The sequence below is a fragment of the Aspergillus campestris genome (assembly GCF_002847485.1).
Source record: "Aspergillus campestris IBT 28561 chromosome Unknown P168scaffold_1, whole genome shotgun sequence".
Taxonomy (NCBI): domain Eukaryota; kingdom Fungi; phylum Ascomycota; class Eurotiomycetes; order Eurotiales; family Aspergillaceae; genus Aspergillus; species Aspergillus campestris.
In genome coordinates, this window is record NW_020194336.1 from 1,044,016 (window position 1) to 1,055,805 (window position 11,790).

General features: G+C 53.9%; 6 protein-coding genes across 6 annotated transcripts; 2 read left to right on the forward strand and 4 right to left on the reverse strand.

The window, feature by feature from the left end:
- Positions 1 to 72: 72 nt before the first annotated feature.
- On the reverse strand, positions 73 to 1,683 carry P168DRAFT_308194 (putative oxidative stress response protein Oxr1). Its single transcript, XM_024839173.1, has 2 exons — positions 567 to 1,683; positions 73 to 506 (listed from the first exon to the last, which is right to left on the reverse strand). The coding sequence occupies exons 1-2, from the start codon at positions 1,511 to 1,513 to the stop codon at positions 362 to 364; spliced, it is 1,092 nt and encodes a 363-aa protein (XP_024696645.1). The 5' UTR covers positions 1,514 to 1,683; the 3' UTR covers positions 73 to 361.
- A 217-nt stretch (positions 1,684 to 1,900) lies between these two features.
- On the forward strand, positions 1,901 to 2,982 carry P168DRAFT_300817 (uncharacterized protein; the record flags this gene model as incomplete). Its single annotated transcript, XM_024838469.1, has 2 exons — positions 1,901 to 2,816; positions 2,962 to 2,982. The coding sequence occupies exons 1-2, from the start codon at positions 2,073 to 2,075 to the stop codon at positions 2,980 to 2,982; spliced, it is 765 nt and encodes a 254-aa protein (XP_024696646.1). The 5' UTR covers positions 1,901 to 2,072.
- Positions 2,983 to 3,761: 779 nt separating this feature from the next.
- P168DRAFT_294208 (putative endosome-associated ubiquitin isopeptidase (AmsH)) lies at positions 3,762 to 5,496 on the reverse strand (the record flags this gene model as incomplete). Its single annotated transcript, XM_024837942.1, has 3 exons — positions 3,762 to 5,270; positions 5,348 to 5,421; positions 5,460 to 5,496. 3 exons carry the CDS (start codon positions 5,494 to 5,496, stop codon positions 3,762 to 3,764), a joined length of 1,620 nt encoding a protein of 539 aa, XP_024696647.1.
- Positions 5,497 to 6,326: 830 nt separating this feature from the next.
- P168DRAFT_229668 (protein kinase domain-containing protein) lies at positions 6,327 to 7,529 on the reverse strand (the record flags this gene model as incomplete). Its single annotated transcript, XM_024833197.1, has 1 exon — positions 6,327 to 7,529. One exon carries the CDS (start codon positions 7,527 to 7,529, stop codon positions 6,327 to 6,329), a length of 1,203 nt encoding a protein of 400 aa, XP_024696648.1.
- Positions 7,530 to 8,908: 1,379 nt separating this feature from the next.
- Positions 8,909 to 9,994, reverse strand: P168DRAFT_286212 (SRPBCC domain-containing protein). Its single transcript, XM_024836299.1, has one exon. The coding sequence runs from the start codon at positions 9,813 to 9,815 to the stop codon at positions 9,195 to 9,197; it is 621 nt and encodes a 206-aa protein (XP_024696649.1). The 5' UTR covers positions 9,816 to 9,994; the 3' UTR covers positions 8,909 to 9,194.
- Positions 9,995 to 10,908: 914 nt separating this feature from the next.
- pgxC (putative extracellular exo-polygalacturonase) lies at positions 10,909 to 11,761 on the forward strand. Its single transcript, XM_024836300.1, has one exon. The coding sequence runs from the start codon at positions 10,924 to 10,926 to the stop codon at positions 11,707 to 11,709; it is 786 nt and encodes a 261-aa protein (XP_024696650.1). The 5' UTR covers positions 10,909 to 10,923; the 3' UTR covers positions 11,710 to 11,761.
- Positions 11,762 to 11,790: the final 29 nt, after the last annotated feature.

An 11,790-nucleotide genomic window follows, 5' to 3' on the forward strand; every position in this document is an offset into this window, starting at 1 on the left:
CGCTCTCTGCATCGCCATTGAAGATAGGCCCAATGTAGGGCATACGATGGATAAACCAATCAAACAGAGAAGGTGAAATAGAGCGTAAATATTAACGCCCACATCAAGATGACAATTCATTCACATAGTTTATTTCATAACGGGATCCAAACGATGCACCGCACGACGGAGCCAGCCGCTCACGTTCGGTTATGGGTATTAGCTGTGAATACATATTGAGGTTCGACAGGAAAAGAACAAGTGGAGATGTGCCCAGTACGGTTAATCAAAACCCATAGTGAACTTTTGTGACTCCAGTACGCGATCACTGCGCGCTGGAGATGATTTTCTACCTGTTGGGGTGGTTGACAGAGTCGCGCTTTCATGCCCCAACGTACCAAACTTCGACGCCGAGAAGATCGAACTTGGTGCCTTCGTCGGAGAGGGGCTCATTGCCGAACGTTTGGCATGCGTCGCTGACGCCCTTTTCAAGACTCGAGTCGAGCCAGAGACCGTAGCGGCCGTCGCTGTAGATCATCATTAGCTTGGTTTCTGACACCTGATAACTGATTATAGAGAAAACTCACCCTCCGCCCAAACTGAGGAACCCCGTCTCACAAAACATCATGTAATCGTTCACGCCACTGTAGGGGAACGCCTTGAATCGAATGCGATCAGGTGTGCTGGTCCCACTGGCGGAGCGAGCCCCGTCGTGCGGCGGAGACAGAAGAGTGTCCCCGGACGCTTCGTCCTTCTTGTCGCCGCGCAGGGTCGTCGTGCGGCCCGCATTGGTGGTGTCCGCGCTGGGAGGCGGCGGGAGATCCGACAGGTCCAACAGATCCTCGGAAGGCTGCCTTGCTGGTGCTTTGCTGGTATCTTGGAAAATGCTCAGGTCCGGAGGAGACAGGACACTCGCGCGCCAAAGGAAGCACTCGCCCGTGCCGAAGTAGTGCGAGTCGGGGTGCGGGGGGTCGGTCATGTATGCGCCGAAAATGGCGCTCGTGGGCGAACTGTCGCGCACTACGAGCACATAGCCCGCCCGCGGGCTGCGATCGGAGATATCGCTACATTTATCGTACAGTGTGGATAGCGAGGCGCCGTCCCGGTCCAGACTGTAGGCCAGCCGCCAAGTGTCAGAGAGTTGTAGGCGGGCCGGTACCAGCAGACGGATCTCCTCCGCCAGGGCGGGGGTCAGGAGCTGCTGCTGGAGGACGCTGGAGTTCCCGCCCTTGAGGGTGAGGGGCGTCAGGGGCGGCGGCTGGAAGGGCGACACGGTTCGCACGGGGGTGAAGACCTGCGAGGAGCCCGAGGAGTTGGTAACGGAGGAGGAGGAATCTTGGTTGCGGCGGTTCGTGTTGTTGGATTTGGAGGGAGGGTCCGTCAGACGACGGTAAAGGCCCGACATGACGTGGGAGACGGGATATGAGAAGTAGGACGCGGTCGATTGTTGGGATTGAGAGTCCTTCGATTTCGAACGCGCCCCTGGGGTGGAGGATCTGGCGGGGGGTTGAGGGCCTCCGTGCGTGGACGACATGTGGGGAGTTTCGGGGAGGTGGAGTCGACAGGGAGAACGGCGATAGTCGAGGGGTGGGATGAAAAATCCATCCAACTGGGGGAGTAGATGAAGCGGGGGGTCAGGCACAAGATCTTGATAGTCGGAGAAATGTTAATTGGAAGAGGGGAGGTGTCAGAGAGATGAAAGAGATAAAAGAGTGAGAGAGAGGAGATGATGACGGAGGAGAAAGGCGGACCAGGTGGAGAAACAGCAGATCGACATTGGACGGTCGCATTCCTATTAGTACCCCAGTACTACCTTTACCCACCATTCCAGCTAGGCATGTCCTTTCAATCAAGGGATTTACAATTGGTTTCATTCCTGACTTTTCCTATAAGCGACACTTGAATAGCTCAGCCAGGATGAGCCTCACCGTATCCCGGCTGAGCTGTAAGCGCGGGGATTGGGTCCAATATATGATTCCCCGATTACAACAACAACAAAGCAACTACATCCCCATCCATATCCCATGCCCCTGTTAACTAATACAATCCCAATCATACCAATACCAAGAATCTCTCCCCTCAGCTAACCCACCATGGGCTGGGACATCGCAACAGTCAGCGAAGAAACGCTAATCGACCTCTGCCACAAAGCCGAGAAGGAAATCGGCATAACCAGAGGACTTACAGAAGGAGATCAATTCATCCAGCTCTCCGAGCACATCGCAGTCAAGTATGGCTACAGCGTAACAGCCGCCGAAGCAGCCACCCAGGAGCTCGCATACAACAAAGCCGATCCTACCATCGTGCACATCCCCCAAGTCTACCGCTTCATCGAAGCAAAAGGATCATCTGCACGCACCAAAGGATACCTATTCATGGAGTACATGCCCGGTCAGAACCTGGCGAATGTGGATATAGAAGCCCACAAAGACATTATACCACGCATTGCAAAGATAGTAGCACACCTAGGCGAGATCCAAGCAGGCCGCCAGAGCGCACCGGGCCCAGTCGGCGGCGGCGAACCATATGGGTATCTATGGGGCGACGATGGCGCGAAAACAGTCTTCAACTCTGTCTCGGACTTGAATACATACATGAACAAACGTCTAAAGTTACGCAACGATTCGATCGATCTAACGCCTCATCCCCTGGTGCTCTGCCATCTGGACCTCTGTCGAAGAAACTTCATCCTCAAGGATGATGGAGTTTTTCTCTGTCTTGCTAACTGGGGATCAGCTGGCTTCTATCCCCGCTTCTTTGAGAGCGCGATGGTATCATGCATGCTCCCCTATGATGGCCTCTATGAGCAGCCGCTTTTGCAAGAGATCGAGAAGGTAGTAGGTTTGACGGATGAGGAGAAGCGGCTTACTCGGTTTATTCATGGTGTTCGCGCTGCAAATCTGAGATATCTATTATAAGAATACTGATTTCAATTTCTTCATCCTTATTAGTTTGCTCTGGTCTATCTAATTATATATATAGCAACGAGGAAACCTCGTTTGATTTTGCTGCGTTCATGGCATCTACCACGGAAGAAACATCACGAAAGGAGGAAGCCAGGGAGAAGCTTAGACTGCCTTGAACACGGGTGGAGTAGGACCCCAGTACTGCCTTCATTTCCAAACTACGCATATCGTTTCAATCTTTGCAATTAGATTCACTCATTTATTTACATATATTGTGTAATTACCAGAGTAGATCTCAGATATCTATTCTTCCTATTGACACTCTCGAGTCGCTGTGCTGTCCCACACCAGCCCTATCTATAGATAGCCAATTCCCGCCGAATAAGGCCGAAACTAACGACCTAAGACAATATTCTTCAGGTTCCACAAAGCCCAGTTTCAACTTGAGTATCCACCCTTCTCCATCGAGAGAGATGTTCTTGATTGGATATCTATCTGTTCCTGACAACCTATATGATAGGTACTGTGTAGTCCAGTATCGGCCAGTTGAGTCATTGGGGAGACTGACCGCCGCTAACTAACTCAATTGACGGAAGTATGAGTGAGGGGTACTAAACCATCGAGTCCAGGTGAAGAGTCCAGAGAACTGGGATTGGGCATCAGCTGCAGCGAATCGGTTGGCAGGCCGAGACGGGTGGGAACAATTAATAGACTCGACTATGAATCACGAGGTCGTCAAATTCGAATGATATCGCACCATATTCGCCGCGACTTCGAAAATCTATAAAGAAGCGTATATTCGTTCATTCCATAGCAACATCCAGAAGACTACAGCTCCGAGAAGAGAAAGCTAGAACGGGTATCATGGTATCATATTTAAAAATGCGACCCATTAGGCCGTAAATCCACGACCTCGAAATCCAACCCTTTAGCCTCGAAGACATGGCCCGGTCGTAGGGCATCAGTGTAGATATTACTCTCAGCATGAGGATGAAACAGACCGGACTGGGTACAATTGAGGACGGTTTTCAGGCCCGGCGGATCAGTCAGGCGGAAGATGCCCCAGTCGGGCATCTTGCTGGGGGCACAGACGATGGCGAAGCTTTCGGGCAGCATGACTTGGTAGCCGCAGTGGGTGTGCAGGTCTCTGGAGCTCATGAAGCATGTCTGGGTGGGGTGGGTGTGGATCCAACCGAGCATCATTAGGTCTTCCGAGTCGCAGTAGTCGAAGATGGCGGATTCGTTGAGGGTCTCGCAGGTGTCTGAGGTGGAGGTTTGTTCGGGGATGATGAGGCGGGAGATGAAGAGGGCGTTGGAGATTAGTGTGCCGCAGAGGACGCCGCATGTTTCCAGATTGCGCCGTGTGTTGGGCTCGGCTATCGATAGGAATTGGGAGCGCAGCTCTGGGGGGAGGAAGACTGTGCGGAGAGGGCTGCCGTTCTCGAGGTATGCAGCGGGCTTGAAGGTGAAGCTGGATGGGTCTAGTTTACTGCGTGCGCTTTCTCCATCCTCTGCGGGCTGGACCTTGGATGGGAGAGGCGGAGCGGAAGCCGGGGGCGCGGGAGGAGTCGACGACACCTTATCTGGTCGTGGTGGTGGCGGCGTGTCAAAGAGCGCTGGCTGGATGAGTGGGTCTTTAGGAGGTAGCAATGGAGCCTCCAGACGGACCGTTGAGTCGTCTCGAGGTCTGTTGGTTGGCGAAAGGGGCAAGGTATCTGAAAGCTTCTGGCGAGGAGGAACCGTCGGGTACTTGTATCCTGAAGTTGACGAGGTCGCCGGTGGCCTGACGGCCGATTTGGACAGCCGATTTTGGCGCTGGTCAGCAGGGGCCGAGTCCATATGCGTCCTCACATCCTGAATCCGCCGACTCAGATCCCCATTCGTATCCCGTTCGTCCTTCTCCAACTCATGCTCCCACTGGCCCCAAACCCCCGCCGTGCGACGCCGCCGCTCTTCCTCGGGCGATATCCCAGCGTCATGAACAGCCTTCCGCACCGTCGCTCTCCGGCTGATCTCCGTGCGGGCCAACTTAACCGCCAAATCTTTATTCTCCCGCGCTTCCAACGGCTCAGCAACCACCCCGGGGTCGTGGGCAGCTTTTTGCCCGAAGTCAGACGAAGTGACACTCCCCCGGGAGGAACCACGGGCTTTGCGGTCACGCGCCAGCTGGAGGTAGCGCTCATACCGCTTGTTAATGCGAGGTTTCAGCGTCTCCAGCTTGGCGAGATTCTTCTGGACCTCCTTCTCTGCCTCCAGCAGGCCCTTTTGATTCTGGGGGTCTTTGGCACCGGGGTGTTTTGCGAGGTTCACGAGGACCAGTTGCGCGTGTCGGAAGAGAAGCAGGTAGGCTTCTTCGTCGTGTCCTTCTCGTTCGTAGATGGAGGCCTGATTGAGCAAGACCGTTCAGTGAGTCGTCTATGTGAGTGGGAGAGGGACAGAGGGATCTATCTAGGGGGGCTTACCTGGCTGATGAGTGCGGCGGCCGACCGCAGCCAGTATTTTAACGGAACTAGGGGGTTGTAGTCATACTCCTGGGCTCTTTGGGTGATTTTCTCCACGCTTTGAGGGGAGGACGGCCCGCGCCTGGGGGCGGAGACAGATGGGAAGCCATGGTCTTCGCATACAATCGGTAGAATGAGAGGGGTGTGGAAGGTGAATAGTTGACTGGGATAGTTCTGTGGGCATCAACAATGTAGAACGTCGCCGAGAAGTGTCGAAGGGATCATCGAGCCTGGCGCGTCGCCCTCAGTCTTCAGTGGGGATAAGCCTTTTTCAGGCGCCAGTCGCGACAGACTGATGTCACTGAACCTTGGGGGCCACGCTCAGCCAGTGCACGAAAGGCAGTCGTTTTCATCCAGAAAATGAGTTCGTCCCAAAGCTGGCGGGGAGCAGCTTGACCATCATGCAAAAGAAAATAGAGAATGGGCGAGGAGAAGATGAATGGTGGACATTCAAATCAAAGAAAGAAAGACTGAAAAGACCGAATGATGCGGAATGGCAGAAAAAGCCCGAGCGGGGCGAACGAGTCGCAATTCTTCCCCGCCCGCCTTTTGGTCCGCGTGGATCTAGTTTGTTTTTTGGCAGTTCCTGAACTATATCTTTCTTTCTAGATTTTGGTCATAATCATATTGCGGTTCTACGAATGTACGACGATATCCAATTCATGGTTTTGTGAAATGTGATGAGATGTTGAAACATTCAAATTCAAGTCCTAGATGATACATGATTTGCAGCATACAGAAACTCTCACATAGCGGTATTAGAAAGAGTAAGAGAAAGAAGAATATTCAAATCCAACATAAATTTCGGACTGAATCCAACCGGGTATCTTTATTATACATGATGCAAAATAGGGGTAAATAAAAAAAAAGGAAACATTTCCAAATAGCGACAAAACCCAACAACATCACTCATCCATACATAGGTATATACATAGATGATTCACGCCAAACTTTCCACCAAATTCAACCAGTCAGTCGGATTGATCCGCTCGGCTGGATCCTTCACTAGAGCCGGTTTGATGATCTGCTCGACCAGACCATTCCGGGGCACTCGCGAGCCATGGGCCCCCGATCGGGCGAACTCGATGACGCGGTGGCCTTCGCGGGCCATGGCCAGACGCTGCATGTTGCTGGTGCCCGGATAGAGGAGTAAGTCGCCGGTAGCTGCGGCGAGGAGGGTCACCGCCAGGGAAAAGACATCGGCGGCGGGCGTAGGGCGGACGTCCAGGGACGTCAGGGACGAGACGGTGAGGAGCTCGGGTGCGGCGAAGGGTGGCGTGAGGGCCGTCAGGGCCGTCCCAGGTTGGTTCTTTTCGGCCGAGAGAGAGGGGCCGGCGATGATATGGGCGGAGGAGAAGTCGGCGAACAGTGGCGTGAACGGGAAGTCGACGGAGCCCGTATCCTCGTCCTCGAGCGGACGTAAGAGGAGGTTGTGTGGTTTGATGTCACCGTGGACGATATGCGGAGTGTTGTGCAGCCAGGACAGCCCGCGGATGAGTTTCGTGGCCAGGGCTTTCCACGAGGCCATTCCTGGGACGGGGTCGAACATGGTCCGGGTCGACATGTTCTGTTTGGCGATGGCGGCCTTTTCTTCGATATAGGTGGCGAGCGAGAGGGGCACGGCATCCAGGACGATGGCGTGATCTCCTGGGATGTATCCGTGAAAGGGAACGACGTAGTTGTCGGAGCCCGAGAACAGGCTGATTCGGCTCAAGGCCAGGGCCTCGGCGTCCAGCACGACATGGGCATCCCGTCGTGAGGGCGACTTGACGGCGACCTTGTGATTCCCGGGTGCGGGAGAGCTGGGCGGGGTGAGCAGACTGGATTCCGAGGGCGGGCGAGACGACGCCTTGTAGACGACGCTCCAGACTCCGCGACCATATTCGAACGGTTTGCCGCGGGAATCATGCTGGACTTCCAGGCTGTCGCGGAACTCGAGGGGCGCGGCAAGGTCTTGGTGGAGGAGGGAGACCTGGTCGATGCGCTTGTCGTCGATTGGTGATAGAGAGACGCTGGAGAAGCCGGACCTCGGGGTGAGAACACTACCCGAGGGGCTCTCATCCTTGGGGGTTGGGGTGATGGGAGGGGAGCGAGTGTCGAGACGGTGTTCATTTGCGGTGCGAACGGACACCCGAAGAGGCATGAGAGGTGCCATGACGATCCGACGATCTCGAGATCAGATGGTGGATCGAGACGGTAAGGTCCACGTTGAGGATATAGCGGATGGTGAGTCACAGATGCCGGACTTGATGGTGGGGTAATAGTCCCCGATGATCGATATATAAAAAGATTGTATAGTAGGTATATAGATAGCTTATAGATGGCTTATCGAGAGATGGACGGAACGATGGTGGAAGGATGTTGGTAGATGGTATCGGTCCAGGACTTAACGATGCAGCTGGACGAGTAGAGAGCCAACGTGGGATGGAAGAAGCCGGAGAAGAAGAGTCGAGAAGATGCGAGTTGGCCACCGGGATGAGGATGTGATGCCAGCAGTGGCGTTGGAATGGTGCCGGGATGACGTTGGAACCAGCAGACCGTGAACCTTGCGATGAGTCAAGGGTGGGTGAGGTCAACGAGTGCTCATGGCGAAGGAAGAGGACCAAGAAATCAAGTATAGGAAAGAGGTGGAGAAGAAGCGCAACATGGTGTTTATGATATAGGAGTTGATTATAGATAGAGATGTTGGAGTAGTGGAATGGGATGAAAGCAGAGAGGATCAGAGAGAAACAAGGAGGAAAGAAAAAAGAGATCTGAAAACAGGATGGGACGAAGAGGAGTAATAAATGAAGAAAAAACAATCAATCAAAACAGAAAAAAAACAAGAAGAAAAATGAAATGGAAGAAGATAAGATAAAATAAATTAAAAAATCAATAGAACCACAAAAGAAAGAGGGGAAATGGAAGGACAGAAGAGAAATGATCGACAGAGGGTTCAACGGGTGATATCAAACCAGGAATTCATGGGAATTAGTTGATCCACTGTATATTTCTCCTCTGGACTGTTTGATATCTGTTTCTCACAGAAATGCAGCTACACTCCTGGTTTGAGAACATCTCAATAGCCATCTGATCAGTTTCTCTTAACGAAGACGGTTGATGCAAACATGGATCAATGTACAATTCGAGCTGATTTCCTAATCGGGCAATTCTGCAGTTCCCGGAACGGCCGCTAAGCCCAATCCGGACGGGACACTTCCTGATCGGCTGCCGGATTACCAGATTCGGACATCCGGTCCAGTGGTGGACATGACCATAATTTCCTTTACTGCTTCATTACCGCAGTTAATGGCCTTCTCTAGGGGATAGATGTTAATGAGTAGAGATTGTTACCCTAAGTAGTGTAGCACATATAAATCCATGAGATATTATAAATATGATAGGGTGGTTTGCCACTATTAGATAGGATGTCACGTAACAATCTTTCAAGCCAATCTCCACCCCCACGTGGGTCTTCCATCGGCTCAGGGAAATTACTTAAATTAGTCGCTGGGTGGCTTGCATGCATCTTCATGCTTGCAGGATGCACTCCTCTCCTTTGTTTCTTGGCTTGGACCTTGACTAGGCAAACATTGCACACAGACTTTCACATCACGAGAGATCCCAACAGATTTGACAACTGGTGCGATGGATTGATGTATCAGCCTCCATCCCCCAGATCACCAGTTCGTCCGCTGCCAAGCGTACTAGTCGGTGTACAAACATTGAGATGGATCGACCATGGTTTCACTAACCCGGGAGACTACATTCCTGATACGACTCCCTCGGATATGACTAGGAGAGTACGGAGTAGAAAGCAAACCATCAATCACGCTTGGCGCGTCCTCTCCACGTACTGCTGGAGATCTCCCACCCACGACTCGAAATTCCTCTTCAAGGTACTCGCATACATCCATCGCACCACATACACCAGGTATCCCACTTGAGCCTCCCAATTCCGCACCTCCGTCCGCGTCTGGACCCGTCCGTCCGTATCGGCCACCTCGACTTCTTCCACCTCGTGCACTCTCTCCGCCCGTAGAAGCCACCCCGGGATAGCCCCCGAGGCCGTCTCATCGTTGGTCCACACGATGCGACCCGGTTGCCCGGTCGCGACGTCGGGCGGAGTGAGCGTCGCGACCACCAGGGGCACGTCCTGCTCGCTGGAAGAAGACGGGTCCATATGGACGTGAAAGGTCATCTTGGTCCCTTGCTGGAGAACCGGGGAGAGAGGGGTATCGGCGGTGGGATTGGAACCAGGCTGTTCGCGGATGGTGACGCGAGGGACAAAGGTGTTCCATGAGGGCCAGGTCGAGGTGTCGATGAGGACATCCCATACGGTCGTGGCCGGGGCATCGATCAGACGGGCGCTGTGGACGTGCAGGACGGCGTCGGAGGGGGTGATGTTGGGGGTGGCCTTGGCGTCGAGAGATGCGTCTGATGAGGCCATTGTATTTGATGCGACGATTCTTATCGTAAATATAGGGAGTAGATTGTAGAAAGACCTGGAGAGTAATTGGAGTGTTGAAGGTACAAAGTGGTCGGAGCTGCAGCTCCACCGGCAGAATTAAAGCGGAGTCTCGGTCTTCCACTCCACTTTCAACTACTTCATACTACGGGTATCTATACAACCTAGGAACCTCATCTTCCATGAATTCAAGGAGATGTTATGATACATTGCATATTGCATACTCACTCTAGCTAACTATTCAATCAGGAAAATTATGACTCCGACAATAGTATACCCCAACCGCACGCGCATGATTTCTCCACCAATCGCAAGCTCAAGATGGCTCGACTGCATGGTATAGACCAAGCTTTCCCTCAGCAATTACAAACAACGAGATGAATCTCTCTCTCAATTGGATGGTGTCTCGCAGAATCTTGCTACTCTACGGATGTCTGGAATCCGTCATCCTCTCACCCAAGAGTATAAAAAGGGCCCGGAGGACCTGCACGTCCATCATGTCCTCCCAACCAGTCCATAGTCGACCATCCACACGATGCTGCTCTCCAAGCCCACCCTCCTGGCTCTATCGCTCTTCTTCCAACATTCCTGGTCCCTCCCACCATCCAACCATGGCGCCCACCACCCACGTCACAAAAAATGCGTGATCCCCTCCCAATACCACTCCTCCCACGGAACCGCAGACGACACGCCCGCCATCGCCCGCGCCTTCGCGCAATGCGCAACCGACGCCACCATCATCTTCCAACACGGCGTCGACTACAACCTCTTCACGCCCCTCACCGCCACCAACCTCAGCAACGTCGAGATCCGCATGCACGGCAACCTCCACCTCCCCCAGGACATCCCCACCGTGCAAGCCATCGTCGCCAGCGGCCACCCCACCTGGATCACCCTCTCCGGCCCGCGCATCGACTGGACAGGCTCCCCCGACCCCAAAACCAGCTGGATCAACTCCTACGGCCAAGCCTGGTGGGACGCAAACCCCCCCAACAGCAAGGGCCTACCCAACCGCCCCCACCTAATCAGCTACACCACCTCGCACGCCTCAATCCGCCACTTCCGCTCGCGCAAGCCCATCGCCTGGACGATGAAACTCCACGGGACCGACATCACCGTCCGCCACGCCATAATCGACGCCCTCTCCACCAGCTACGCCTCCTTCCCCTTCAACACAGACGGCTTCGACGTCCAAGGCACCCACATCAGCATAACAAACAGCACCTTCCACAACGGCGACGACGCCATCGCCATCGGCTCCCCCTCCCACGACATCCTCTTCGCGCACAACTCCCTCGGCTACGAAACCCACGGCATGAGCATCGGCTCCCTCGGCAAAGACCCCTCGTCCCCAGCAAACATCTCCAACCTCCTCTTCACCGACGTCACCGTCGCCGGCGGCCTCTACGCAGCCCGCTTCAAGTCCTGGTCCGGCGGCCAAGGCCTCGTCCGCAACGTCACATGGCAGAACATCCGCGTGCACAACGTGTCTTTCCCCATCTTCGTCACCCAGAGCTACACGGACCAGAACGCCGAGCGGCCCCCGCCACCGGACCCTTCTTCCGCAGTCATGATGGAAGACTTCACCTGGTCTGGCTTTACCGGCGATATTAACTCTTTCAATCCGGGGGACGGGTCCTGCGTGACGGACCCCTGCTGGTATGACGTCGGCTTGCCGAATCTGAACCATACAGAGGCGGTTATCATACAGTGTCATACGGAGAGGTCTTGTCGGAATTTCGTGACGGAGGGTATTCGCCTGCGGCCGCAGAACCGGGAGCCGGCTGCTGTTGTTTGTTTGAATGCGACGGAGGGGCTGAATCCGGATTTGGGGTTTGATTGTAGGAATGGGACGTTTGTTGAGACGTCTGTTTAGTATAGGTGTGTATCCCTGAGTAGGGAGGGATACTTTGTTGGACGAGTTGATATGGATGCTGTCCCTTCGTACTACTACTTC